Here is a 26,129-nt window from a genome sequence, read left to right on the forward strand (position 1 = left end):
CAGTTCCAAAAATAATACAAATCCTGTCCTAACTGAAAGAAAACAAGCTGACAAAAAGATTGAATCCAATATTTGGTGATGATGTAGCATAATGACAGATTTAGAAGCAATTTTTTGTAAGCTGGTTGTTTTCGAGTGTTACAATGTACCCACAAAAAGTGATTGTTGTGAAGAAAAGTCAGTCAATTTGAGTCCAATGTGATGACATTTCAAGCTTTTTCGGGTACGGAAAAATCCTCTCCGGGTCAAAATAACCCGAGCACAGCATTCTTGCAACCATTAGGCCCGGTAACAGAGAAGCGATAATATAGTATGTTGTTGTGTGTAAAATTAGCCAATCACAATTTCAGCACGCTCTTACCATGCATCAGACCAGACAGTCCACGAGCGCTCTGTAGGCGTGCCGCCGTCTGAGAGCATTCAGAATTAGCACAATGCAAGGTCAAAAAATGTAAGTGGAAAGATGCTTGCTGACCCCTTTATGTTATTTATTTTCCATATCTAAAGGACCCTATAAGAGCTGTGGGCCTCTTCACAAGCGAGCAGCTTGAGTGAGTACAGGATGTCGTACAGAAGATGAAGGGGATGGAAAAACAGTAGTGGTACGAGCTAATATCTTCTCCTCAGAGGTGAGGTAGCAAGCAAACCACCCAGCTACTTCAAAGAGCTGGACAGGAAAAAACAGAGCATGCAAAGCAATCAGTACTGAAGCATGGACACTAAGAGGAATAATACAACCGAAAAGCAAACAGTGGTCAGCGTGTTTTTTGCACCGTACCATCTTAATGTCGGATCAAAGCAATATAGCAACAGTGGCGGCATTCGATGTCCCCTGTTCTGCTCTCTTCCTCATATGCAAACCAGAGAATCGATGGCTTATCGCAGAGCTATTAAGTTTCTTATCAGTCGATGCTGCTGAACAAGGGTTCGCCTGAGATGGAACTGCTTTGGGAACTGAAACCAAGCGCATCACGCACAATCATGAGACGACTGAATAGTATTTATTAAAAGACCCAAGAAATGATTTGACAGCGTAGTTTCCTTTCCTGTTTTCAAATAGGAAGTTGGGAGCAATAAATAGCCAATACTCTTTTAGTTACGTCACAGAAAAGGGCTCATGAATTGAGAAATTAACTTTTGATATGTGAGAGGTCATCGTACTATAAGAAGTTTCACAACTGAAAACTTCCTTGTTAGTCCAATAAAAGCTTTTATTGACACCAACGAATGGCTCGTCCACGAATGTGCCTATAGATAGGTGAAACTCCGCCCCCACAGAAGAAATCAACGCCTACTTCATCATTAGCCCCGCCCACTGGTGTGTTAGTGAGATGAGAAGAGCGATACAGGACTAAAATAACATTACCTTTCAAAGGATCCTAATGCAGGAATATGATTATTTATTTTCAGTTGAGTTTTATTTATTTGTATTCGGTTCATTTCACTGTGGATTCTTTGGTAAATCAATCGTATTTCGGACTTTTACGATATGAACTCGACAGTAATGCAACAACATGTCAGTAACTGTGTTCATTCTAATGCCTGATCTGATATTAATGATTCATGTACAGTCACATGATCTTTGTCTGTGTGTCAGTAAATCAAACCAGTGACTAAACGCTCAACTTCACCTTGTTTCTCTCAGTAGGATGAAAATAATCTGTTATTTAAACAGTGATTAAATTATATATAGAAAACGATCAAAGAACGCTCCCTTAACAATCGCTGGAGCTGTCAATCAAACAGAGCGAGTTTATTAGTGACTGAGTTCTGGACTCGCACCAAAACTCACGTTTTATTCAACAAATCTCTTATTTACATGGCATTTGCACTGTTAGTTATGATGAAAGCATTCGTTAGTGTGCAGAAATTGACGATTTCACTGCTTTCATGAGCTCAACAACATGTCTGTGATCGACTACATGTTCATCACTGCAACCTTTCATGCCACAATCTAAATATAATGATATAATGCAACATTTTATACCATTAGTAAACCTTGAGAGCTGTAATAGTAAAAACGTGCTAAAAGTTTTCGAGAGAGTAATATTTAGCTATTTCATATGCAAAGATGTCAGCCAATCACAGCAGTGGGCGTTTCCACTGAAGTCTCACAGAGACACGCCCCTTAAAACAGAGCGTTCAAATCAGAGGGCTAAGACGGTTTTATTTCTAAATTATGACCATTTTTTATGTAAAAAGCATACTAACATTATAAGTGCACACTGGAAAACATTAAAACGATTAATTAATTGGATCTAGATCTCTGGTAGTTGGAATGAATTAATTTTTCTGAGTAAATTTGTGTTTATGCTACAAATTATTATGATCCTCTAACTCAGTGTATCTCGTTGGTTGAACATAAATTCATTCAAAGTTGTCATAACTCAAAAAAATTAATGCAAACTGTTGCATTTTTTATGTTGTTGTTGAGCCAACACATTATGTGTGAGTGGGAAAAAGAGAATATGTGCTTTCTGTAGGTGATAAAACATCATTTTGTTGCAAAAAAACACTGAAATTATTTGTCGTTTTTGTTTACGTTGTTTCTTTTGCGATTGCCGGCTGTAAAGCCCTTTGAAATAATCATTGAGCGGAGTGATATGGACATTGTAATGCGGTCAAAACCTGCCTGGAACTACTTTAGCCAAACGTTTCCCTGAAAATAATTACACACCTTAGAACGCTCATCAACCAATCAGATTCAAGCATTCAACAGCCCCGTAGTGTAAGTTAAAATAATGCACACTGATGAAAAAACCTCACAGGAGCTCTGTCTTTAACAGTTTATAAGTGTAAATTTCCTTATGAAGAAAATGAATGAGGATTTTGCTCTTTAATCATTTGCACTCTTCCTAACAAAAGCTAGAGCAAACGCATTCGAGAAACACTGGATGTGAAATGCCAAAATGAGGTAGACTCACAGGTCCCATGACTGTGCTAATCGTAAGTTCAACAGAAGTCTGAAGAAACAGGTGGAAGTGAGGTTTTCCTGTTCCTCACTGGTGCGCTTTGTTTCTCGATCACAGGACTAGTGTGACAGCACACCTCATGACCTGCCAGGAACGAGGTCATTATCTGAGATTTATTAATGTTAGCTGCTCTCCAGAGGGCCTGACAGCTGCCGTCAGCAGGTCTCAGATCAGCGCGGTCGGTTCTGCTCCGGCGCTCAGCAGCTAATCTGATACTCATATGACTGCCGCACACATCCTGATAGCGCACGCCACATTTTTTAGCTGTGTCATATCAGTGCCAATTAAAGTTAAAGTGTGAATCTACTCAATGACTGATGTGATCTTTTAGCATTAAGCTTTGCCACAAAAACCTGAGATGACTAGTTCAAACAAAAATTACATTTCTGTCATCATTTACTCACCCTCATGTCACTGAAAACCTGCGTGACTGTGGAGCACATATGGAGAATGTTTATATACAAAGAAAGAGAGAGATTCAGGGTCCTTAAAGGGATAGTTCACACAAAAAAAAGTTTTTTTCCCATGATTTACTTGTATATGAGTACCTTCTTTCAGGCGAACACAATCAGAGATGTATTTAAAAATATCCAAGCTTTATAATGGGAGTGAATGGGGGGCGAGATTTTGAAGCCCAAAAAGATGTATCCATCCATCATAAATATAATCCATACGACTCCAGGGGGTTAATAAAGACCTTCTGAAGAGAAGTGATGGGTTTTTGTAAGAAAAATATCCATATTTATAACTTTTATTAACTATAATAAGGTCTTTTTATTAACTATCTATAAGGTCTTTATTAACCCTCTGGAGTCGTATGGATTATATTTATGATGAATAGATGCATTTTTTTGGGCTTCAAAATCCTCATTCATTTTCTTGATAAGGAAATTTACACTTATAAACTGTTAAAGACAGAGCTCCTGTGAGGTTTTTTCATCAGTGTGCATTATTTTAACTTACACTACGGGGCTGTTGAATGTTTGAATCTGATTGGTTGATGAGCGTTCTAAGGTGTGTAATTATTTTCAGGGAAACGTTTGACTAAAGTAGTTCCAGGCAGGTTTTGACCGCATTACAATGTCCATATCACTCCGCTCAATGATTATTTCAAAGGGCTTTACAGCCGGCAATCGCAAAAGAAACAACGACACTGACTAAGCAGATAAATATGGTAAACAAAAACGACAAATAATTTCCATGTTTTTTTGCAACAAAATTATGTTTTATTATGCACAGAAAGCACATATTCTCTTTCTCTCACTCATGCATATGCTCTAAAAAATAATTGTTTTTTATGTTTTTTAATTTTTTCAACAGTTTGCATTCATTTCTTTTGAGTTGAATGCATTTGAATTAATTTATGTTCAACCAACGAGCTACACTGAGTTAGAGGAACTTAATAATTTGTAGCATAAACACAAATTTTTAAGTTGATTGCTCTGAAACATTAAGTCACTCCAACTAGCATAGATCTAGGGCTGCAACTAACGATTATTTTGATAATCTATTAGTTGGCCGATTATTTCTCAGATTAATCCGAAAAAAAATCCTAATTTTAATCCTAACAATTAAAATCACAGTATCACATCCTACCCACTGTACTTCAAACACATGTGCCAGCTGAAAGCATACAGTGCTTAATTTATTACACTACCCGTCATAATTAAGAGAGAACACAAATATTTTAGGATTCTATCAAAACCTTGTTTGAAGCTAAAAATGGTATTGCCATTTATTAGGAAAATAACAAACCGAAATAGTTTCTAAATAATATTCACACATAATATATATATAAAAAACAACTTAATAACAATCTCTGTTCTTATTGACTGTAATTGGGCATCTGAAAAAAACAACTATGAAGTGTTTTACTTACTGTAAAACAGTAAAATCAAAAATTCATGGATAACAACAATAAATATATTGTAGCTTTAGAAGTACTGGTGGATTAACCATTAATTATTTTAGTAATCACCAATACTGAGAGTTTAGGACAGCTGTGGCACCTTACATTGGGTATCAGATGTCTAATAACTTTAGCACTGTAAATAGTGAATATCGTTTAAATCTCTACTCTACATTAAAAACGAAGTGAGTAATAAAGATGATTTTCATTATCGATTTCATCGAGTAGTTGTTGCAGACCTCCTCCATTCACTCCCATTATAAAGCTTGGAAGAGCCAGAATATTTTTAATACATCTCCGACTGTGTTCGTCTGAAAGAAGATAATCACCTAGATTGGCTTGAGGGTGAGTAAATCATGGGATAACTTTCATTTTTTGGGTGAACTTTCCCTTTAAAAGGACAAAAAACATGCAACTCATACAATATATTTCCTTTTCTGAAGCCGCATTATAGGTTTCTGTGAGAAACACATCAAATTTAACACATTATAAACTAACTCATACAAGTTTCCGACGTATATGGCAAAATTAAGACATTTTCATGTCACTTATTTGTAACAAATTTCACTCACATAATGCAACATTTGCAGGATATTCAATGAGAAAAGAGCTGTGAAGTTCACTGTGCACCTAAAACAGTTTCACAAGCAAAACCAGCGATTGTCTTTTTGTCTCTGTTTATGAAAACAATCTGCATTGAAGAACCCTTTTGCTTGCCCCTTTTTTCCACTTGCATCAAACAGTTTTCTTTTCTTTTTTGGATTCTGAAACTAACAGGGCATTGTTAGTTGGTTTCCGCGGGTGTTCTAAGTGGTTTCTGGGGCGTTGCTATGCCATTGCTAAGGTGTTGTAGGTCAGGGGTATTTAATTAAAGTTCCAAGAGGTCTGATCTCAAGATATTTCCTTCCCAGCGGATTTCTGGACAATACCTTTTAGGAATAGTTATATATTTCCATACAGTAGCACTTTGTAAAAGAACCAAAATAGTCATCAAAAAAAGCCAAAAAGAATTAATATTTCATCAGGTGAGCACAACTGGATATAAATATTAAAAGCTATTATTATGTTTACATTTAGATAACCATGTATGACATGTGGCTGATAAAAGGTTCAGGATTTTCCTTTTGGAGTCTGGACCATTTTGTTTAGAGGTGTGTAAATTTTAGCGGCATCTATTGGTGAGGTTTGCGAATTGCAACCAACGGCTCAGTTCGCCGCTCGCCCCTCCCTTTCGAAGCACAGAGAAGCTACGGTGGCTGACACAGGACAAAGACCGTCATCTGAGACAGCAGAGAGTAGATTGGCAATCAAACGTGCTCTGTAGAGCAGTTTGTCCATTTAGGGCTGCTGTAGAAACATGGCGGCGCAAAATGGCGACTTCGATGTAAGGGGATCCGCGGTTTATGTAGATAGAAATGACTCAATCTAAGGAAATAAAAACATAACGGTTCATTATGTACGGTCTTTATACATAGTTTTGGATCATATATTGCAATAGATCCTCCTAAATATTTAATCTTTAAAATAAGTATGTACTAAAATCAATCTAACAACATACATAATATTCAAAATGCTCTCATTATGAGCAAAAAACAAAGTTAACTCAAAGTTTTAATTGACTTTCCTTATATCTACAAATAATTTTCCCAATAATATTTATTATCAGGACGTTTTCTGAATAGGGAACGTTTTTGTTTTTTTTTTTCGATTAAAATTGGGTAAATGGTATTGTTTTGTAAAGGATTTAATTAATTAAAGGATTAAAAGCTATTTAAGGGAATGAAGAGAAGTAAAAGTAATTGTATTTGTCAACTAATCAAAAATATCTGCAAATAATATTTTATTTTAACGTATGCAAAACGTCTCTTGCATTGTCACATTCAGTTACGAACATGAATCATGCACAACAAACAGCGAAATCTGATTTAAAAACTTTTGTCTAGTATATCAAGAGTTGTCTAATATTAAACATTTACATGCTTATATTTTACCAGGCATTCTTTCACTTCTGATTGGCTGTTGCATTCAACAGAACATGTCTGTGATTGGCAAAAGCACGTTGTAAAAAGTAACCTTTGATGCAAAGGGTGAAAAAGCTGTAATATGTATGCACTTTTCACGATTAGGTAATTAAGCTCTATGAGAAAGACAAGGTAACAAAACATGCTGATTAATAATGTAGATGAAACAGAGGAAGCATGTTCTAGGGCGTTACCGTGTGGTTCCTAAGGTGTTCTAAGATGGTTGCAAAAAGTAAAAAGATGTGTGCGGGTTTAAGGGTGTGCTGTTTTGACCACCCAGAACACCAAAGGATTGTGCTGATGAGTTTTGCATGGGAAGCACCACTCACATTTTTTCTTGTAAAATATAAAATTACTTCATTATGCTGTCCCTTTCCACTAATTCACACAAACTGCATCAAAAGGGATGCAGCTTGTTCTGCAGCCTGCATTTTCCAAACACGTGGTCAAGAGCGGAATCCTCTGAAATCTCCCTGCGACGATGAAAAGCACAGCTTATTGTTTTTTGAGTGGGCACGAGGCTGTTGTTGCTTCTGAGAACTTTCCATTGGAACCGGCTGATGAGTCAAAAGATTAAAAAAAAAGAGTGTCATGTGCCGCGGCAGACAGAGCAGAGAGCGCGCTTCACACGTACCTTGGTGAGCAAGGCATGGTCCTCTTTGATATGGCACTCTTGAATGGCGAGAGCAAACTGCTCCAAGGTCACTGCAGAAACAAAATAAGATGTTATTAATGAGATGTATCAAAAAACTTTAAAGGGTTCCTTGAATATGATTTGACTTTTTTAACTTTAGTTAGTGTGTAATGTTGCTGTTTGATCATAAACAACATCTGCAAAGTTACGACGCTCAAAGTTCAATGCAAAGAGAGATATTTTCTTTTACAGAAATTTCTGCTTAAAGGATTAGTTCACTTTCAAATAAAATTTGCCTGATAATTTACTCTCCTCCATGTCATCCAAGATGTTCATGTCTTTCTTTCTTTTTTTTTGGTGGTTTTTGAGGAAATCATTCCAGGATTTTTCTCCATATAGTGGACTTCAATAGGCCCGAAACAGGTCCAAATGTCAGTTTCAATGCAGCTTCAAAGGACTTTAAACAACACCAGACGAGGAATAAGAGTCTTATCTAGCGAAATGATCGGCCAATTTCTAAAAAAAAAACATGTATACGGAAAAAACGAAACTGGTGCCGCGTTCGTTATGTAAGTTGAATAGGGAAGGCTTAGGACATACAGTGTAAGTGTTTTGAAGAATACGGAAAGCAGAAGCACGAGCAAGGAGATATTTTATCATATTTATTTATTTATTTTTATTAAATGTCCGATGGTTTCTCTAGATTAGACTCTTATTCCTCGTCTGGGATCATGTAGAGCTCTTTGAAGCTGCACTGAAACTGACATTTGGACCTTCAACCCGTTGAACCCCAGTGAAGTCCACTATATGGAGAAAAATCCTGGAATGATTTCCTTCATTTCTTTTCCACTGAAGAAAGAAAGACATGAACATCTTGGATGAGTAAATTATCAGGAAATTTTAATTTGAAAGTGGACTAATCCTTTAAGGACTACAATGAGCTTCTTCCCGTGTTAGTGACATCACAAACCCTGAAATTTACATAAACCCCGCCCCCGAGAACACGCAACAAAGGGGGCGGGGCCATGTTGGGCTGCTTTAGAGAATAGGAAGAGTTGTTGTAGTCGAGTGTTGTTGACATGCCGTCATTTTACACCAAACGAGGGTCAATTCAACACAAAAGATGAACATGACGGCACATGCTAGTGGATGAGTTGAATCAACTCCACAGCAACTACATCAATTTATCCACTAACCATTCAGAAACGTCTAAAAGTTGTAACTTCTTCCTGAGTCTCTCCATCAGTGTCGGTTTGAACAATGTAAGGCTGAACACTTTCCTCATTTTGGCTGCGTGAGATTCTCCGGCTTTGTTGTTGTTGAGCTGTTAAAGCTCCGCCCTCTTCTGGAAAGCGGGAGCAGCAGCTCATTTGCATTTAAAGGGACACACACAAAAACCAGGCCAAAAGAGGCAAATTTGACAAGCTATAATAAATGATCTGTGGGGGATTTTGAGCTGAAACTTCACACACATTCTGGGGATCTTATATTACATCTTGTCAAAGTGGCATTAAAGTGAAATTTAGTTTTTCAGACTATTTTTCACCGTCTGTGCCTTTAAGAAACACTCCTTTCACATGTGAAATGAGAAGCAGCGCTTTGATGCACCAAAGTCTGCTTTATATCCACTTGAAAGAGGAAAGATGAATATTTTAAATTCAGCTAATGTGAATTTTCCAACTAACAAACCGTACCAAAAAGGTGATGATAACTAAAAGGTGGGACTTTCAATCCTACAGCCACTTTATCGAGAATAAATGCTTATTCATCTGTTTGATCATTCATAATGGAGGAAGTCTTGAGTTTTGAAATTAACGGTACATCTCTTTTATCTCGAAATATGAAGTAAAATTTGATTGCTCATAATTTGAGCCGTTATATTTGCATGTTTTCTAATTGAAAGAGAATTGTTTTCCCCCCATGAATGGACGACAATGCTTGAATTTACAGCACATGTGACTCTTTATGTCTTTTTTCTGTGATCTGTGGCTGCTACTATGTGTTACAATCATATGTGTTAATTCAGTATTAATATCATAAATGAAAGCCCAGACTGAAACACTCGTATAAGGTGTGAATAAAAGCTGCTCATCTCAATGTTATCAGCCCCATCTGAGAGAAAATTAGCGCATGATCTCTCTGTGTGTATAAGTGTGTGGGAGGAGGGTGAGAGAATGGAAATTTGCTATCAGGGGAGGAAAATATATCTTGACACACACACACACACACACACACACACACACACAAACACACACACACACTGAGCATGTGGAAATACTCTAGAACATCAGACGCTCAGAATGCACAACACTTCTCTTGCTTATGAGTGTAAGAGTGAATCAGAAAGTCAAAGGGAAGTTGAACAGAGACTTTAATGATCAAAGACGTGTGGCGAGTTTATAATCTGCACGGGCACATGAATCAACTACTCTGAACCTCAAAATGTTTAAAAATGCACATGCACTGCACTGTTCTTGTTGTGTTTAAGACACATTTAAGTGTAAAATAATGAAAAATAGTGTTTGCAACAACATCCTCTCTGCAACAACAACAAAAAAGTTTTTTTTCTTAATGAGTTTTAAATTAGAAATTATTTTCCAGGACAAATATTTCAAAATACTTACATTTACGTCAAGCAACACTGCTTAAGATAAAAATGTGAGTTTGTTTATGTCTTATAAAATGTATTTGAATTAATTTAATAATTATATTTGTTTTAAAAAATACTATAAAAACATTGTTTTAATTAATTTAGAGAAATAGCTAGTCTCAAGGATTTTTAGACATTTCAACTGGAGAAAAAGACCAAAATACTCATTAAGAATAGGCTTTTTTGCAATGCTGGCATCCTAAGTTTATTAATGCATTTAGAAATGTCATTTAAGTTCAAGATAAAATCATCTGGCAGTTCCTGGCAAAGTTTTCTAAATATTTTTGAGGCTATGAACAAAATTACAGTAACCAAAGAGTGAAAAAAGGTATTTGGACACTTGAGTCACACTTAAAAATGTCATCTGCTAACCAATTTTCTCAGAACTAACTTCCCGTTTCTAAGCCATAACTAACTTTTCTGCAATGCTGGTCTTTTAGTCAAATGTTTAGCTTAATAAGTGTGCCTGAGCTGTTCTTCCTTGAAATAAATGATTCTTGGTTTCTTAACTAATGCAATGACATTCACACATTTGTTACTAGAGGATTAGTTCACTTCTGAAATAAAATTTCCTAATAATTTACTCACCCCCATGTCATCCAAGATGTTTATGGCTTTCTTTCTTCAGTGGAAAAGAAATTAAGGTTTTGAGGAAAAGGTTTTTCCTCCTAAGTCACACGTGACCTTTCCAACATGATTACGTCATGCGTGGAGCATCACAGAGCAGTGCAAGATGAGCATTTGTGGTTAAAAAGAATATAATTGTTTTTTTTTTTTTTATAAAATGGCCGATGGTTTCTCTAGATAAGACTCTTATTCCTCGTCTGGGATCATGTAGAGCTCTTTGAAACTAACATTTGGACCTTCAACCCGTTGAACCCCAGTGAAGTCCACTATATGGAGAAAAATCCTGGAATGTTTTCCTCAAAAACCTTCTGAAGAAAGAAAGACATGAACATCTTAGATGACATGGAGGTGAGTAAATTATCAGGAAATTTGAATTCAGAAGTGAACTAATCCTTTAAGTGTGGCTTCAGCATCCATGGGATCACTGTACACATGACATCCCGACATCTTTGAAAGTTTTTAATGAGATTGTGCATGTGAAAAAGTACATTCGCAGACATTCAAGCAAGCATAAGTAACGGATGAACTATAAATAATATAAATAAACTTCCCCTTTCTCTCACCTTTGTGTATGTGTGCCATTGCCAAAGTGGTCACGTGATGTAAACAAGAGTTCCAGGCCATAAAAAACTCATCTTTGTTTTTCTCTACCTGTTCAAGGGAATAAATAGCATTGAATACAATTTGTTACGATTTATAGTCTCTGGAAAACTAAGCAAATATATATATAGATGACTGGTGTTGCTTTTTAGTCCAATTAAATGCTCTCTAGAATAGCAAATAATGGCTGTGACGTATCAACTGTGTACTGACTAATTTATTTTCGCGGCCCAAAATGATTGAATTTGATTGAAAATGCATTTTTTGTGTTGATTTGCAGCAAAAAATTGGTGCTTAATTGCTGAAATCAGTTATAGTCTTGACCAATTAGAAATTCTCTTTCCTTTTAAAAAACTTTTCTATGTAACCTGATGTGTGTCGAAGTCCTGGTGCTCCATTCAGCAGGATCCTGGATGGATTTTGATTGGCTAATATAGCTTTTCCCCACTAAGGTTAACTGTTTTTGCCGAACAATTGCAGAGATAAAACAGAAATGCAAGATTTCACAAATAATGCATTCAATTCGCATTAATTCTTGCAATTGCAAGATTGTGAAATCCTGGAGGGTCTGTTTGAGGTGTCCGATTCAAACTTCCTGTTTCAAAAGAAAATAAGTCAACAAGTGTTTTTATAGGGTCTATAATATCAGGTATATTGAAGCGGTTTCTCAGAAATGATGATGACCCAGCTAAGAAGGTTCTGGAAAGGTTCTCTCAAAGTTATGAACAAACATTAGTTCACTTCAGAATTAAAATGTCCTGATAATTTACTCTCCTCCATGTCATCCAAGATGTTTTTATGTCTTCAGTGGAAAAGAAATGAAGGTTTTTGAGGAAATCATTCCAGGATGTTTCTCCATATAGTGGACTTCACTGGGGTTCAACGGGTTGAAGGTCCAAATGTCAGTTTCAGTGCAGCTTCAAAGAGCTCTACATGATCCCAGACGAGGAATAAGAGTCTCATCTAGAGAAACCATCGCTCATTTTCTAAAAATAAATAAACAATTATATACTTTTTAACCACAAATGCTCGTCTTGCACTGCTGAGATGCTCCACGCATGACGTAATCATGTTGGAAAGGTCACGTGACCTACACTCTAAAAAATGCTGGGTTAAAAACAACCCAAGTTGGGTTGAAAATGGACAAACCCAGCAATTGGGTTGTTTTAACCCAGCGGTTGGGTTAAAAGTTTGCCCGACCTGCTGGGTAGTTTTATTTAACTCAACTAATGTTTAAAAATTACTGTATTGCTTAATTAAAATTAACCCAAAATATGTTGGAAATGAACATTTATTAATGTTCAATGAATAATTATTAAACAATAAACATTTCTTAAAATGCTTACTAATAAATTTATATTAATAAACTATTATACTATTAAATTTATATTAATAAAATATTAAAGCTTATTAATAAACATTCACCTTTTGTCTATTATTGTTGTCTCTAATTGCATCTGGTTTTTAATTTCCCAACTATTTTGGGTTCATTTTAAGCTAGCCATATAGCAATTTTTAACCAATAGTTGGTTTAAATAAAACTACCCAGCAGGTTGGGCAAACATTTAACCCAACCGCTGGGTTAAAACAACCCAATTGCTGGGTTTGTCCATTTTCAACCCAACTTGGGTTGTTTTTAACCCAGCATTTTTTAGAGTGTAGGTGGAAGTACCACAGAAAAACTCATTTTCTCCTCCAACTTCAGACCATCCGACAACGTTGTTTTACCTTTTTTTTGCACGTTCGCTTTGTAAACATTGCATCGGTACTTCCACCTACATCACGCGTGACCTTTCCAACATGATTACGTCATGCGTGGAGCATCACAGAGCAGTGCAAAACGAGCATTTGTGGTTAAAAAGTATAGAATTTTATAAAATGGTCGATGGTTTCTCTAGATTAGACTCTTATTCCTCGTCTGGGATCATGTAGAGCTCTTTGAAGCTGCACTGAAACTGACATTTGGACCTTCACCATTCTGAAGTGAACTAATCCTTTAACTGAAACATTTTTAACGACTTCTTTATAGGGCTGGGACGATTCACCTATCTCTGATTCGATACTATCATGAAACTTGGGTGCCGATACGATATGTATTGCGATTTTTTTGTGTCTTTCTGAGTTTTATTTCAAAAGCAGTACTACATTCTCTTGAATAAATGATTCAATGACAAACACATTTGTCGCCACCTAGTGGCGAAAGAATGTAAACGATACAGTCGTTATTTGAAGCACCGTTTTCAAAAGGTGATAACTATTTTTACTGCTACCATAGACATCAGTGTTTATATCTGAACTATAAACATTTATCCCAGTACTTCTATGATCATTTGAACTATTGTATCACAGAAATAATGACCACCACAAATAAATAGCAATGTATGGGAAACACTTCAATTGACATTGCGATGCGTTTTGCTTTCTTTGAAGTGCTGGGTAGTCTCACATCGCTTTCTCTCGTCCGCTTGAACGGGATATTATGTCATGTGACGCGCATAGATAACGACAGGGTTGCCAGGTTTTTTACAACCAAACCCGCCCAATTGCTAAAATCACGTTTGGAACAATCGACAACAAAACAACAACAACAAAAGCAAAAAATATTGATTTAATTTATAATATTTATCATTCTATTGGCACTTAAAATATCTGTACTTCATAGCCAATAAATGTTTAATCAAAGCATTTCACAGCTACTCACAACTGCTATAGATCTCTTGTCACCCGCACTGCCTTAAAATAAGCAGCGGTTAAACACACGGAGGAAACAGAGCGACTGACCTTCGTGTAAAGTCGACTTGCTAGACTGCGCTGTAACACCCTTTCCCTGTAGCTCACCGCTTTCAGCAGGAACATTAGGTCTCCTACTTTGTCCATGCCGAAGCCAAGAACGCTAGATAAACAAGGAAATAGCCAACAGAAATACAGATTAACTCAGTCAAACAAAGAGATACTGTAAAAAATCACCAAACCACTATCAGAATCAGCTCTAGACAAATAAAAGCTGATTTTATTCAGCCTTTGACGGCTGACTGAAAATCTCTGCTTTGGTTAATATGTTATGAATAGCGGGCCTGAAAACCATTTTACACCTATCAAATTTTCCTCTTAGGTAAAATTGCTAAATTGGTGACCTAATTGTGAGTGTAAACACAACCGAGGGTAGACGGTTCCTTAGGGGTTAACCATCTGTGTGTGGCTTTTGATAGCTTTTTATATAAAAAATTTGCTTTTTTTCCAGGGTTTTTAAAAAAAAAAATATTATTAAACTGTGTTTTTATTAAAATGTGTCTGTCATTGTGTCCTAACCAGACCCGATGCCACGACATGAGATAAAAGGAATCTTTTTTTTATCCTAACTAGCCGCGATATGCGATTATATTTTAGAAAGTTTCAATTTTTCTGCGACGTCACAGTTGGAACAACAACACAAAGTATGATAATGATAATCTCAGGTGCTGTTTATGTGCTTTAGTTAATGTTAAAAGCATCTAATGTGAGTTTGAATATCATTTTGTGTGCCTTTTATAGCTGCACAATGGACAATCCACCTCAGATCTTCAAAATAAATGAAAGTAAACAAGAACGTTCAAACTGTCAAGTCATTGTGAACAAACAACTGACAAAGATTGTTTCAGTAACTCAATATGTATTTTAATAATGTCAAAATGGTGTAATATTCATGAATTTGATTATGTACTTATTCATCTTTGCAAGTGCCGGGAGCTTGCCGAGTGAGCCCGCCCACATGCTCTTCTGATTGGCCGTGATTTTTGATTGACTTTATCGTGTCTAATAGTCGCGTCCCGTCTGATGTAGACACTGGACAGACAAATTGCTTGTCACTGGAATCTTATCTCATCGCGTCTGGTTACGACACGGTGTAAAGATAAATAAAATCTATCTTAGCTAATGCTGTAATCTATATACAGGGAGCCCTTTTCTGTAAGGTTACAATTAACAACAGATCCCAAACTATTACATTCAGTTGCTATTTATTTTTAGTTATAATAATCAACACTCAAAAAACAAAAGAAAAAAAAAAAAAAAACATGTAAATTGCACATAAGGCAGGTTTTGCATTAACTTCTATAGCTAATTATACAAGACAGGTAACTTCATTTTTGAAATATAATAATGTAAACAGCGGCTTTCATAACTTGTTTTCATGACAAATTCAATTAAACATATATTAAATAATCAAGACATCACTAACAAGTAAATATAATGAATATATAAGCTGCATATATTGAGTGAAATGCTTCATTTCTCCAGTGAACTAACATGCTGTGGACACTAAATGACTTGCCTGAGGTAAATGTAATGCTATGCGAGATAATATTCTCAATCGGTTTTATTGATATCTTTCCACTGTTGAAACACTGGTTGAGAGATTACATGTAAACATACCAATCGATCATCTCTTCTTCTTCTGTGCTTTTTATGGTAGCAAACAACATTGCATTACTGCACGCCCCCTTCTGGATTGGAGTGTGGATCACCTGTGACCGACTGTATTCGCTGTGTGACTGCATGCACAGAATCATGATTTCCGTCTATCTATCTATCTATCTATCTATCTATCTATCTATCTATCTATCTATCTATCTATCTATCTATCTATCTATCTATCTATCTATCTATCTATCTATCTATCTATCTATCCATCCATCCATCCATCCATCCATCCATCCATCCATCCATCCATCGCACCTCTTACCTGGTTCTAAGGCTGTCTGACACTGAGCTGGTCCAGTTTCTAATCAGTCCCATCACCAAGTTGTTCCCCATCTGTTTGGTGTACTGGGTTAGCAGCTCTCGTACCACAACCTGCACACACACAACAACATAAGACTGAATTAAAGACAAGCTGAAGGGTAAAAAATCTGCTTAGGGATGTATAAGTAAAAAATATCACCCATGTGTCCTTGCAAAGTGCATTTAATTGGGCTTTTAACAGATGCATTAACACTAGCACTACCAGAATTCTATAACTACTAGAACTGCCAATAGCGGTCATTTTGACTGTTCATACCAGACAGCAGTGAATGTCATTTTTGTCATGTTATATTTACTTCAAAGCTTCTATGGTCATGTTTTATGAAAAATGTGGGGTAATTTAAGCATACATAATATAATATGTTTGTGATATTATTGTGTAAGAGCTACTAGACCTCCCACAAAAGTGCATGCCGCAATTTGCTTTCCGCAGTTTGCATCCGGCAAGCTGGAGATCAATGTTTTTCACCGCAGTTAAAATGTTGTTTTTGAAAGTCAAAATGTCAACAAATATAAAATGAAGCAGAATATTTCGTTAGATAAAAACATATTGTGAATTTTGGAAATGATTACATCTGTCTTTATTCAATACATTTTGACTTTTGGAGTTTACAATGCTTTAGCATTATCGGAAATGTTTGGACCACACGAATCGGAAACAATTTTATGCAGCCTCTAATGAAATCTAGAAAATCTTTTTTTACGAACCGGAATTATCTCTGAATCACTCTCAGAATCAGTGTCAGACGAACTGTCAAGAGACCAAGAGACATCGCTCTCTGCTCCTCCATCATCAATGTTCTCAAGCAAGGATAAAACCTCAGTGACAGTCATTTTCTTTCTTGTTGCCATTTTGACGGTAAAGCTAAGTTTTAGCTTAGCAAAAGCACACAAAACTGCCAGAGAAAGGTTGCTAGGCAACGGCTACGCACATCTTTAACGGCGGGAAAAAGCGCTGAGGAGATACAACGCCTGTAATATGTGCGGTCAAATTGACCGCTATGGCCATTCAAGGTAGAAATACTCAGAACTCTTTTGTGTTTTGTAATTTTAATAAAATAACAATGTTAAAATAAAATTTACATTAATTTAAGAAAAGTCATGGAACTGTAGTTATATGGGTTTTATTTCAACAAAGTTATTACATTGCAAATCTTTAAAACGGTCAAAATGACTGCCTTGGTAGTTCTAGTGTTAATATAATTTGTTTTTGCACTTAAGTATGTTCTTTTAAAGGGTACAAGATGTAATATAAGTCACCAGAATGTGTCTGTGAAGTTTCAGCTCCAAATCCCCCACAGATCATTTATTATAGCTTGTCAAATTCGCTCCTATTTGGGTGTGAGCAAAAACACATGCTTTGTGTGTGTCCCTTTAAATGCAAATGAGCTGCTGCTCCCCGCCCCCTTTCCAGAAGAGGGCGGAGCTTTAACAGCTCAACAACAACAAAGCTGGAGAATCTCACGCAGCCAAAATGAGGAAAGTGTTCAGCCTTACATTGTTCAAACCGGAGTCGACACTGATGGAGAGACTCAGGAAGAAGTTACAACTTTTAGAATGAAACTGGACGTTACTGTAACTCCTGTTGGCACCACCCGCTCTAAGTGGGACTTGAACCCGGGTCCACGACATGGGATGCTGGCACTCTAACAAGGAGGCTAAAGACCGCAGAGCTCTTATTATCTGGCCTCTGTTACATTATTCCACCCTGTCTTGAAAGGAGTCTCCTAAAGGTCAGAACGTCCCTACAGTCATTAGAGTTCCTCGAGGGATCCCACAATCAACAAAACATTGCTCTCTAAACAGCGTAAACTAAACGCATGACTCTAGAGAGTAAATGACTCATTGCGTCATAATCATTGTGTATGTTTCTGCCCTACATATGCCAAAACCTAAAATAACCTCATCTACTCCTACAGCATACTGTAAAACAATCTTCTCAAAGTAACTGAATTGGACACACTCTTTCAGGGCGCAGCCAAAACGTAACAGTGTGCCGGTCATGTGTATGAAATTTGGAGCTAAATGCTAATTTCCTTCATGACAGGTGACACTAAAATCTCTTAATAACTTCATTAGACTGAAGTCCTACGGAAAAGTCCCCACAACCGATCTGACAGCGGGAATGAGAAATAAAGAGAGGGTCTTGGTTTAAGTGGCTGGCAAAGCCTCTCACGGTTCTTGTGACTTTAGTTTAATCAATCCCAGCACCCTCTATTTTCACATGCCCCAATATGACCTTCAGCATTGGTTAATCATTTGTTGTTAGCCTAAAGCACTTAATCAAATCAGAGTCCTTACAAATTTAGTCAAAAACCTTTTGAATTATTCTTTGAAACAGCAAAACTGCATCATTACGATATTAAAGTAGTAGTCAAAGGCAGCAGGCTACATCTTAAAAAGAGAATTTAGTTATACATCCATGCTTTCTATGATTCAAAGTGGTCATATCATGAGGCATTTATTTGATTTGCAACATAAAAAGAGGTTGATGTACTTTGAATAATATACTGTAATTTTCACCGCTCAAAGCATGCGGTCCAAAAAAAGCATCTAGTGAAACTAAGCTGTGTAAATGTGCCATCAACTGCAACTTTCTGATTCAGATGCATTAACAAATGACTTCGCACATTTACGACATCTACTCTGTTCCTGGCTGTACATCACACTTATGTGATTTTTTTTTAACAATCACAACTTTGGCAAAGAGTGTCTCAAATAAAAAAAAAAACAACAGTCATGTCATTCTATACCTATGATTTTCTCTCAGATCGTAAAATACTAGCAATTCTGACTTTATGTCACGCAATTCCGACTTTATATCTCGCAATTCCGACTTTATATCTCGCAATTCCGACTTTATATCTCGCAATTCAGACTTTATATCTCGCAATTCCGACTTTATATCTCGCAATTCAGACTTTATATCTCGCAATTCAGACTTCATATCTCGCAATTCCGACAATTCCGACTTTATATCTCGCAATTCCGACTTTATATCTCGCAATTCCGACTTTATATCTCGCAATTCAGACTTTATATCTCGCAATTCCGACTTTATATCTCGCAATTCAGACTTTATATCTCGCAATTCCGACTTTATATCTCGCAATTCCGACTTTATATCTCGCAATTCAGACTTCATATCTCGCAATTCCGACAATTCCGACTTTATATCTCGCAATTCAGACTTTATATCTCGCAATTCCGACTTTATATCTCGCAATTCCGACTTTATATCTCGCAATTCAGACTTCATATCTCGCAATTCCGACAATTCCGACTTTATATCTCGCAATTCCGACTTTATATCTCGCAATTCCGACTTTATATCTCGCAATTCCGACTTTATATCTCGCAATTCAGACTTTATATCTCGCAATTCCGACTTTATATCTCGCAATTCCGACTTTATATCTCGCAATTCAGACTTCATATCTCGCAATTCCGACAATTCCGACTTTATATCTCGCAATTCCGACTTTATATCTCGCAATTCCGACTTTATATCTCGCAATTCCGACTTTATATCTCGCAATTCCGACTTTATATCTCGCAATTCCGACTTTATATCTCGCAATTCAGACTTTATATCTCGCAATTCCGACTTTATATCTCGCAATTCCGACTTTATATCTCGCAATTCCGACTTTATATCTCGCAATTCAGACTTCATATCTCGCAATTCCGACAATTCCGACTTTATATCTCGCAATTCCGACTTTATATCTCGCAATTCAGACTTCATATCTCGCAATTCCGACAATTCCGACTTTATATCTCGCAATTCTGACTTCATATCTCGCAATTCCGACAATTCCGACTTTATATCTCGCAATTCCGACTTTATATCTCGCAATTCCGACTTCATAACTCGCAATTCCGACTTTATATCTCGCAATTCCGACTTTATATCTCGCAATTCCGACTTTATATCTCGCAATTCCGACTTCATATCTCGCAATTCCGACTTCATAACTCGCAATTCCGACTTCATATCTCGCAATTCAGACTTCATATCTCGCAATTCAGACTTTATATCTCGCAATTCAGACTTTATATCTCGCAATTCAGACTTTATATCTCGCAATTCAGACTTTATATCTCGCAATTCAGACTTCATATCTCGCAATTCAGACTTTATATCTCGCAACTCAGACTTTATATCTCGCAATTCAGACTTTATATCTCGCAATTCAGACTTTATATCTCGCAATTCAGACTTTATATCTCGCAATTCAGACTTTATATCTCGCAATTCAGACTTTATATCTCGCAATTCAGACTTTATATCTCGCAATTCAGACTTCATATCTCGCAATTCAGACTTCATATCTCGCAATTCAGACTTTATATCTCGCAATTCAGACTTTATATCTCGCAATTCAGACTTTATATCTCGCAATTCAGACTTCATATCTCGCAATTCCGACAATTCCGACTTTATATCTCGCAATTCCGACTTTATATCTCGCAATTCCGACTTTATATCTCGCAATTCAGACTTTATATCTCGCAATTCCGACTTTATATCTCGCAATTCAGACTTTATATCTCGCAATTCCGACTTTATATCTCGCAATTCAGACTTTATATCTCGCAATTCAGACTTCATATCTCGCAATTCCGACAATTCCGACTTTATATCTCGCAATTCAGACTTTATATCTCGCAATTCCGACTTTATATCTCGCAATTCAGACTTCATATCTCGCAATTCCGACAATTCCGACTTTATATCTCGCAATTCCGACTTTATATCTCGCAATTCCGACTTTATATCTCGCAATTCCGACTTTATATCTCGCAATTCAGACTTTATATCTCGCAATTCCGACTTTATATCTCGCAATTCCGACTTTATATCTCGCAATTCAGACTTTATATCTCGCAATTCCGACTTTATATCTCGCAATTCAGACTTCATATCTCGCAATTCCAACAATTCCGACTTTATATCTCGCAATTCCGACTTTATATCTCGCAATTCAGACTTCATATCTCGCAATTCCGACAATTCCGACTTTATATCTCGCAATTCTGACTTCATATCTCGCAATTCCGACAATTCCGACTTTATATCTCGCAATTCCGACTTTATATCTCGCAATTCAGACTTCATATCTCGCAATTCCGACAATTCCGACTTTATATCTCGCAATTCTGACTTCATATCTCGCAATTCCGACAATTCCGACTTTATATCTCGCAATTCCGACTTTATATCTCGCAATTCCGACTTCATAACTCGCAATTCCGACTTTATATCTCGCAATTCCGACTTTATATCTCGCAATTCCGACTTTATATCTCGCAATTCCGACTTCATATCTCGCAATTCCGACTTCATAACTCGCAATTCCGACTTCATATCTCGCAATTCAGACTTCATATCTCGCAATTCAGACTTTATATCTCGCAATTCAGACTTTATATCTCGCAATTCAGACTTTATATCTCGCAATTCAGACTTCATATCTCGCAATTCAGACTTTATATCTCGCAACTCAGACTTTATATCTCGCAATTCAGACTTTATATCTCGCAATTCAGACTTTATATCTCGCAATTCAGACTTTATATCTCGCAATTCAGACTTTATATCTCGCAATTCAGACTTCATATCTCGCAATTCAGACTTCATATCTCGCAATTCAGACTTCATATCTCGCAATTCAGACTTCATATCTCGCAATTCAGACTTTATATCTCGCAATTCAGACTTTATATCTCGCAATTCAGACTTTATATCTCGCAATTCAGACTTTATATCTCGCAATTCAGACTTCATATCTCGCAATTCAGACTTTATATCTCGCAACTCAGACTTTATATCTCGCAATTCAGACTTTATATCTCGCAATTCAGACTTTATATCTCGCAATTCAGACTTTATATCTCGCAATTCAGACTTTATATCTCGCAATTCAGACTTTATATCTCGCAATTCAGACTTTATATCTCGCAATTCAGACTTCATATCTCGCAATTCAGACTTCATATCTCGCAATTCAGACTTTATATCTCGCAATTCAGACTTTATATCTCGCAATTCAGACTTTATATCTCGCAATTCAGACTTCATATCTCGCAATTCCGACAATTCCGACTTTATATCTCGCAATTCCGACTTTATATCTCGCAATTCCGACTTTATATCTCGCAATTCAGACTTTATATCTCGCAATTCCGACTTTATATCTCGCAATTCAGACTTTATATCTCGCAATTCCGACTTTATATCTCGCAATTCAGACTTTATATCTCGCAATTCAGACTTCATATCTCGCAATTCCGACAATTCCGACTTTATATCTCGCAATTCTGACTTCATATCTCGCAATTCCGACAATTCCGACTTTATATCTCGCAATTCCGACTTTATATCTCGCAATTCCGACTTCATAACTCGCAATTCCGACTTTATATCTCGCAATTCCGACTTTATATCTCGCAATTCCGACTTCATATCTCGCAATTCCGACTTCATATCTCGCAATTCCGACTTCATAACTCGCAATTCCGACTTCATATCTCGCAATTCAGACTTCATATCTCGCAATTCAGACTTTATATCTCGCAATTCAGACTTTATATCTCGCAATTCAGACTTTATATCTCGCAATTCAGACTTTATATCTCGCAATTCAGACTTCATATCTCGCAATTCAGACTTTATATCTCGCAACTCAGACTTTATATCTCGCAATTCAGACTTTATATCTCGCAATTCAGACTTTATATCTCGCAATTCAGACTTTATATCTCGCAATTCAGACTTTATATCTCGCAATTCAGACTTTATATCTCGCAATTCAGACTTCATATCTCGCAATTCAGACTTCATATCTCGCAATTCAGACTTCATATCTCGCAATTCAGACTTTATATCTCGCAATTCAGACTTTATATCTCGCAATTCAGACTTTATATCTCGCAATTCAGACTTCATATCTCGCAACTCTGACTTTATATCTCGCAATTCCGACTTTATATCTCGCAATTCCGACTTTATATCTCGCAACTCTGACTTTATATCTCGCAATTCAGACTTCATATCTCGTAATTCAGACTTCATATCTCGCAATTCAGACTTCATATCTCGCAACTCTGACTTTATATCTCGCAATTCAGACTTTATATCTCGCAACTCTGACTTTATATCTCGCAATTCTGACTTTATATCTCGCAATTCCGACTTTATATCTCGCAATTCCGACTTTATATCTCGCAATTCCGACTTCATATCTCGCAATTCCGACTTCATAACTCGCAATTCCGACTTCATATCTCGCAATTCAGACTTCATAACTCGCAATTCCGACTTTATATCTCGCAATTCCGACTTTATATCTCGCAATTCCGACTTTATATCTCGCAATTCCGACTTCATATCTCGCAATTCCGACTTCATAACTCGCAATTCCGACTTTATATCTCGCAATTCCGACTTTATATCTCGCAATTCCGACTTTATATCTCGCAATTCCGACTTCATATCTCGCAATTCCGACTTCATAACTCGCAATTCCGACTTCATATCTCGCAATTCAGACTTCATATCTCGCAATTCAGACTTTATATCTCGCAATTCAGACTTTATATCTCGCAATTCAGACTTTATATCTCGCAATTCAGACTTTATATCTCGCAATTCAGACTTCATATCTCGCAATTCAGACTTTATATCTCGCAACTCAGACTTTATATCTCGCAATTCAGACTTTATATCTCGCAATTCAGACTTTATATCTCGCAATTCAGACTTTATATCTCGCAATTCAGACTTTATATCTCGCAATTCAGACTTTATATCTCGCAATTCAGACTTCATATCTCGCAATTCAGACTTCATATCTCGCAATTCAGACTTCATATCTCGCAATTCAGACTTTATATCTCGCAATTCAGACTTTATATCTCGCAATTCAGACTTTATATCTCGCAATTCAGACTTCATATCTCGCAACTCTGACTTTATATCTCGCAATTCAGACTTTATATCTCGCAATTCCGACTTTATATCTCGCAACTCTGACTTTATATCTCGCAACTCTGACTTTATATCTCGCAATTCAGACTTCATATCTCGTAATTCAGACTTCATATCTCGCAATTCAGACTTCATATCTCGCAACTCTGACTTTATATCTCGCAATTCAGACTTTATATCTCGCAACTCTGACTTTATATCTCGCAATTCTGACTTTATATCTCGCAATTCTGACTTTATATCTCGCAATTCTGACTTTATATCTCGTAATTCTGACTTTATATCTCGTAATTCTGACTTTATATCTCGCAACTCTGACTATATCTCGCAATTCTGACTTTATATCTCGCAATTTTGACTTTATATCTGATAATTCTGACTTTATAACTCATAATTCTGACTTCATATTTTGCAATTCTGACTTATATCTCGTAATTTTGACTTTATAACTCGTAATTCTGACTTTATATTTTACAATTCAGACTTTATATCTCGCAACTCTGACTTTATATCTCGCAATTCAGACTTTATATCACACAATTAAAAGTTTATAACTTTTATTCAAAAAGTCTTTTTATTCAATGGTGGAAATACCAAGGATGTTATCAAGCAATTACAAACTAGGGGGACAAATGTGCATGGTAATAAACAAATTCTCAACTACTATTGTGAATATTATCCCTGGTTTTGACTCTAGTGTTGAAATGACAACATCATCAGCCTGTTTCCAAGGTTTCACTTGCATGACTTTATTTTGGTACTGAAGGGGATAATCTAATTTCAGCAGAAAATACATGTCTTTAGGCCTCGGCAAGCTGTGAATGCAGACGTTGTGAGTGAGTCTCTATGCATGTTATACGTGCATGTGTGTCATTTTATGTGTCTATAATCGATGTGGTGCTAATCAGAACCAGCATAAAATTAATCACAAAGCTGACTTAATTACCCCAGCAGTTATCTAATAACCAGCCCCCACACTACAGACACATTATTGCAGATTCGCATCAAAATGACCCCCTTTATTCTAATGCCTTCATAATCCACTTAATTCAATTTAGTTTGTGAGACACAGTTTATATTTTTAAAAGAATTGCCATTTGTCTAGTTTCCCCTCCAAGCGGTCATCGTGTAGATATCTCTGTGTTTTCTGTTTACACTGTCTTGTTTGTCTGAACATGGGTATTTAAATGTGATATTGCACTATATTAAGGGAATATCTTCAAAATAAGTAGGAAAACAAATAACAACCTTAAGGAAAAAGGCGGTAATAAACATGACCCTTGTGACCAAGTGTTTTGTCCCCTCAATACTTGCTGGCCAGTTCATTTCAGTGCATTTGTTGTGTGGTGTCATCTAGTTGCGTAGTGTTTATGAATACCTGAAGCATGACCATGTTGTCACCCTCAAATGTGACAAAGACGTCTGAATCACACTTCAAAGACGGAATACGGTTTTCCAACATAAAGCCCTGGGGAAAAATCAACCACAGTTTATGTTTAAATGTGGCTACAGGAAATAAAGCAAATCAAAATATACATAGATGTTATGACATACACTTAACATACCACCATACCACTTAAAGTTTTATATAATCATTGGAACAAAGTTTAGAGGGTTAAACACAGGGCTTAATCCAACAACTTTCAATGTACTTACTCAAACTCAAACCATAAAGGTGAATAGAAATTACTTTTTTTGCAGTCCCCCTTTTTTTTTTAATGACTGACACCTGAGAGTTATTAAAGGGATAGTTCACCCAAAAATGAAAATATTTTCATTAATTACTCACCCTCATGTCGTTCACTTTCGTTCATCTTCTGAGCACAAATGAAGATCTTTTTAATGAAATCTGAGAGCTTTCTGTCCCTCCATTGACAGTCTATGCAACTAACACTTTTTTTTTGTTCCAAAGATGAACGAAAGTCTCAAGGGTTTGAGGGTGAG

The 26,129-nt window shown here is 36.5% G+C and overlaps 1 protein-coding gene across 7 annotated transcripts in view; it reads right to left on the minus strand.

The window, feature by feature from the left end:
• The window catches only part of acoxl (acyl-CoA oxidase-like), a 145,984-nt gene that overhangs the window by 91,483 nt on the left and 28,372 nt on the right, over positions 1 to 26,129 (minus strand). For 6 of the 7 annotated variants that reach the window (XR_010895179.1, XM_067385595.1, XM_067385593.1 and 3 more), the window contains 5 exons: positions 25,564 to 25,653; positions 16,134 to 16,243; positions 14,195 to 14,306; positions 11,377 to 11,464; positions 7,537 to 7,607 (listed from right to left, as the gene is read on the minus strand). Coding sequence is in view for 6 of the 7 variants with exons in the window: in XM_067385595.1 (XP_067241696.1) it covers positions 7,537 to 7,607; positions 11,377 to 11,464; positions 14,195 to 14,306; positions 16,134 to 16,243; positions 25,564 to 25,653 (471 nt within the window). In the remaining variant the exon portion in view is untranslated. The remainder of the gene's footprint in view (positions 1 to 7,536; positions 7,608 to 11,376; positions 11,465 to 14,194; positions 14,307 to 16,133; positions 16,244 to 25,563; positions 25,654 to 26,129) is intronic. The other variant, XM_067385594.1, reaches the window with a different exon arrangement.

The sequence above is a fragment of the Chanodichthys erythropterus genome, chromosome 5 (assembly GCF_024489055.1).
Source record: "Chanodichthys erythropterus isolate Z2021 chromosome 5, ASM2448905v1, whole genome shotgun sequence".
Lineage (NCBI taxonomy): Eukaryota > Metazoa > Chordata > Actinopteri > Cypriniformes > Xenocyprididae > Chanodichthys > Chanodichthys erythropterus.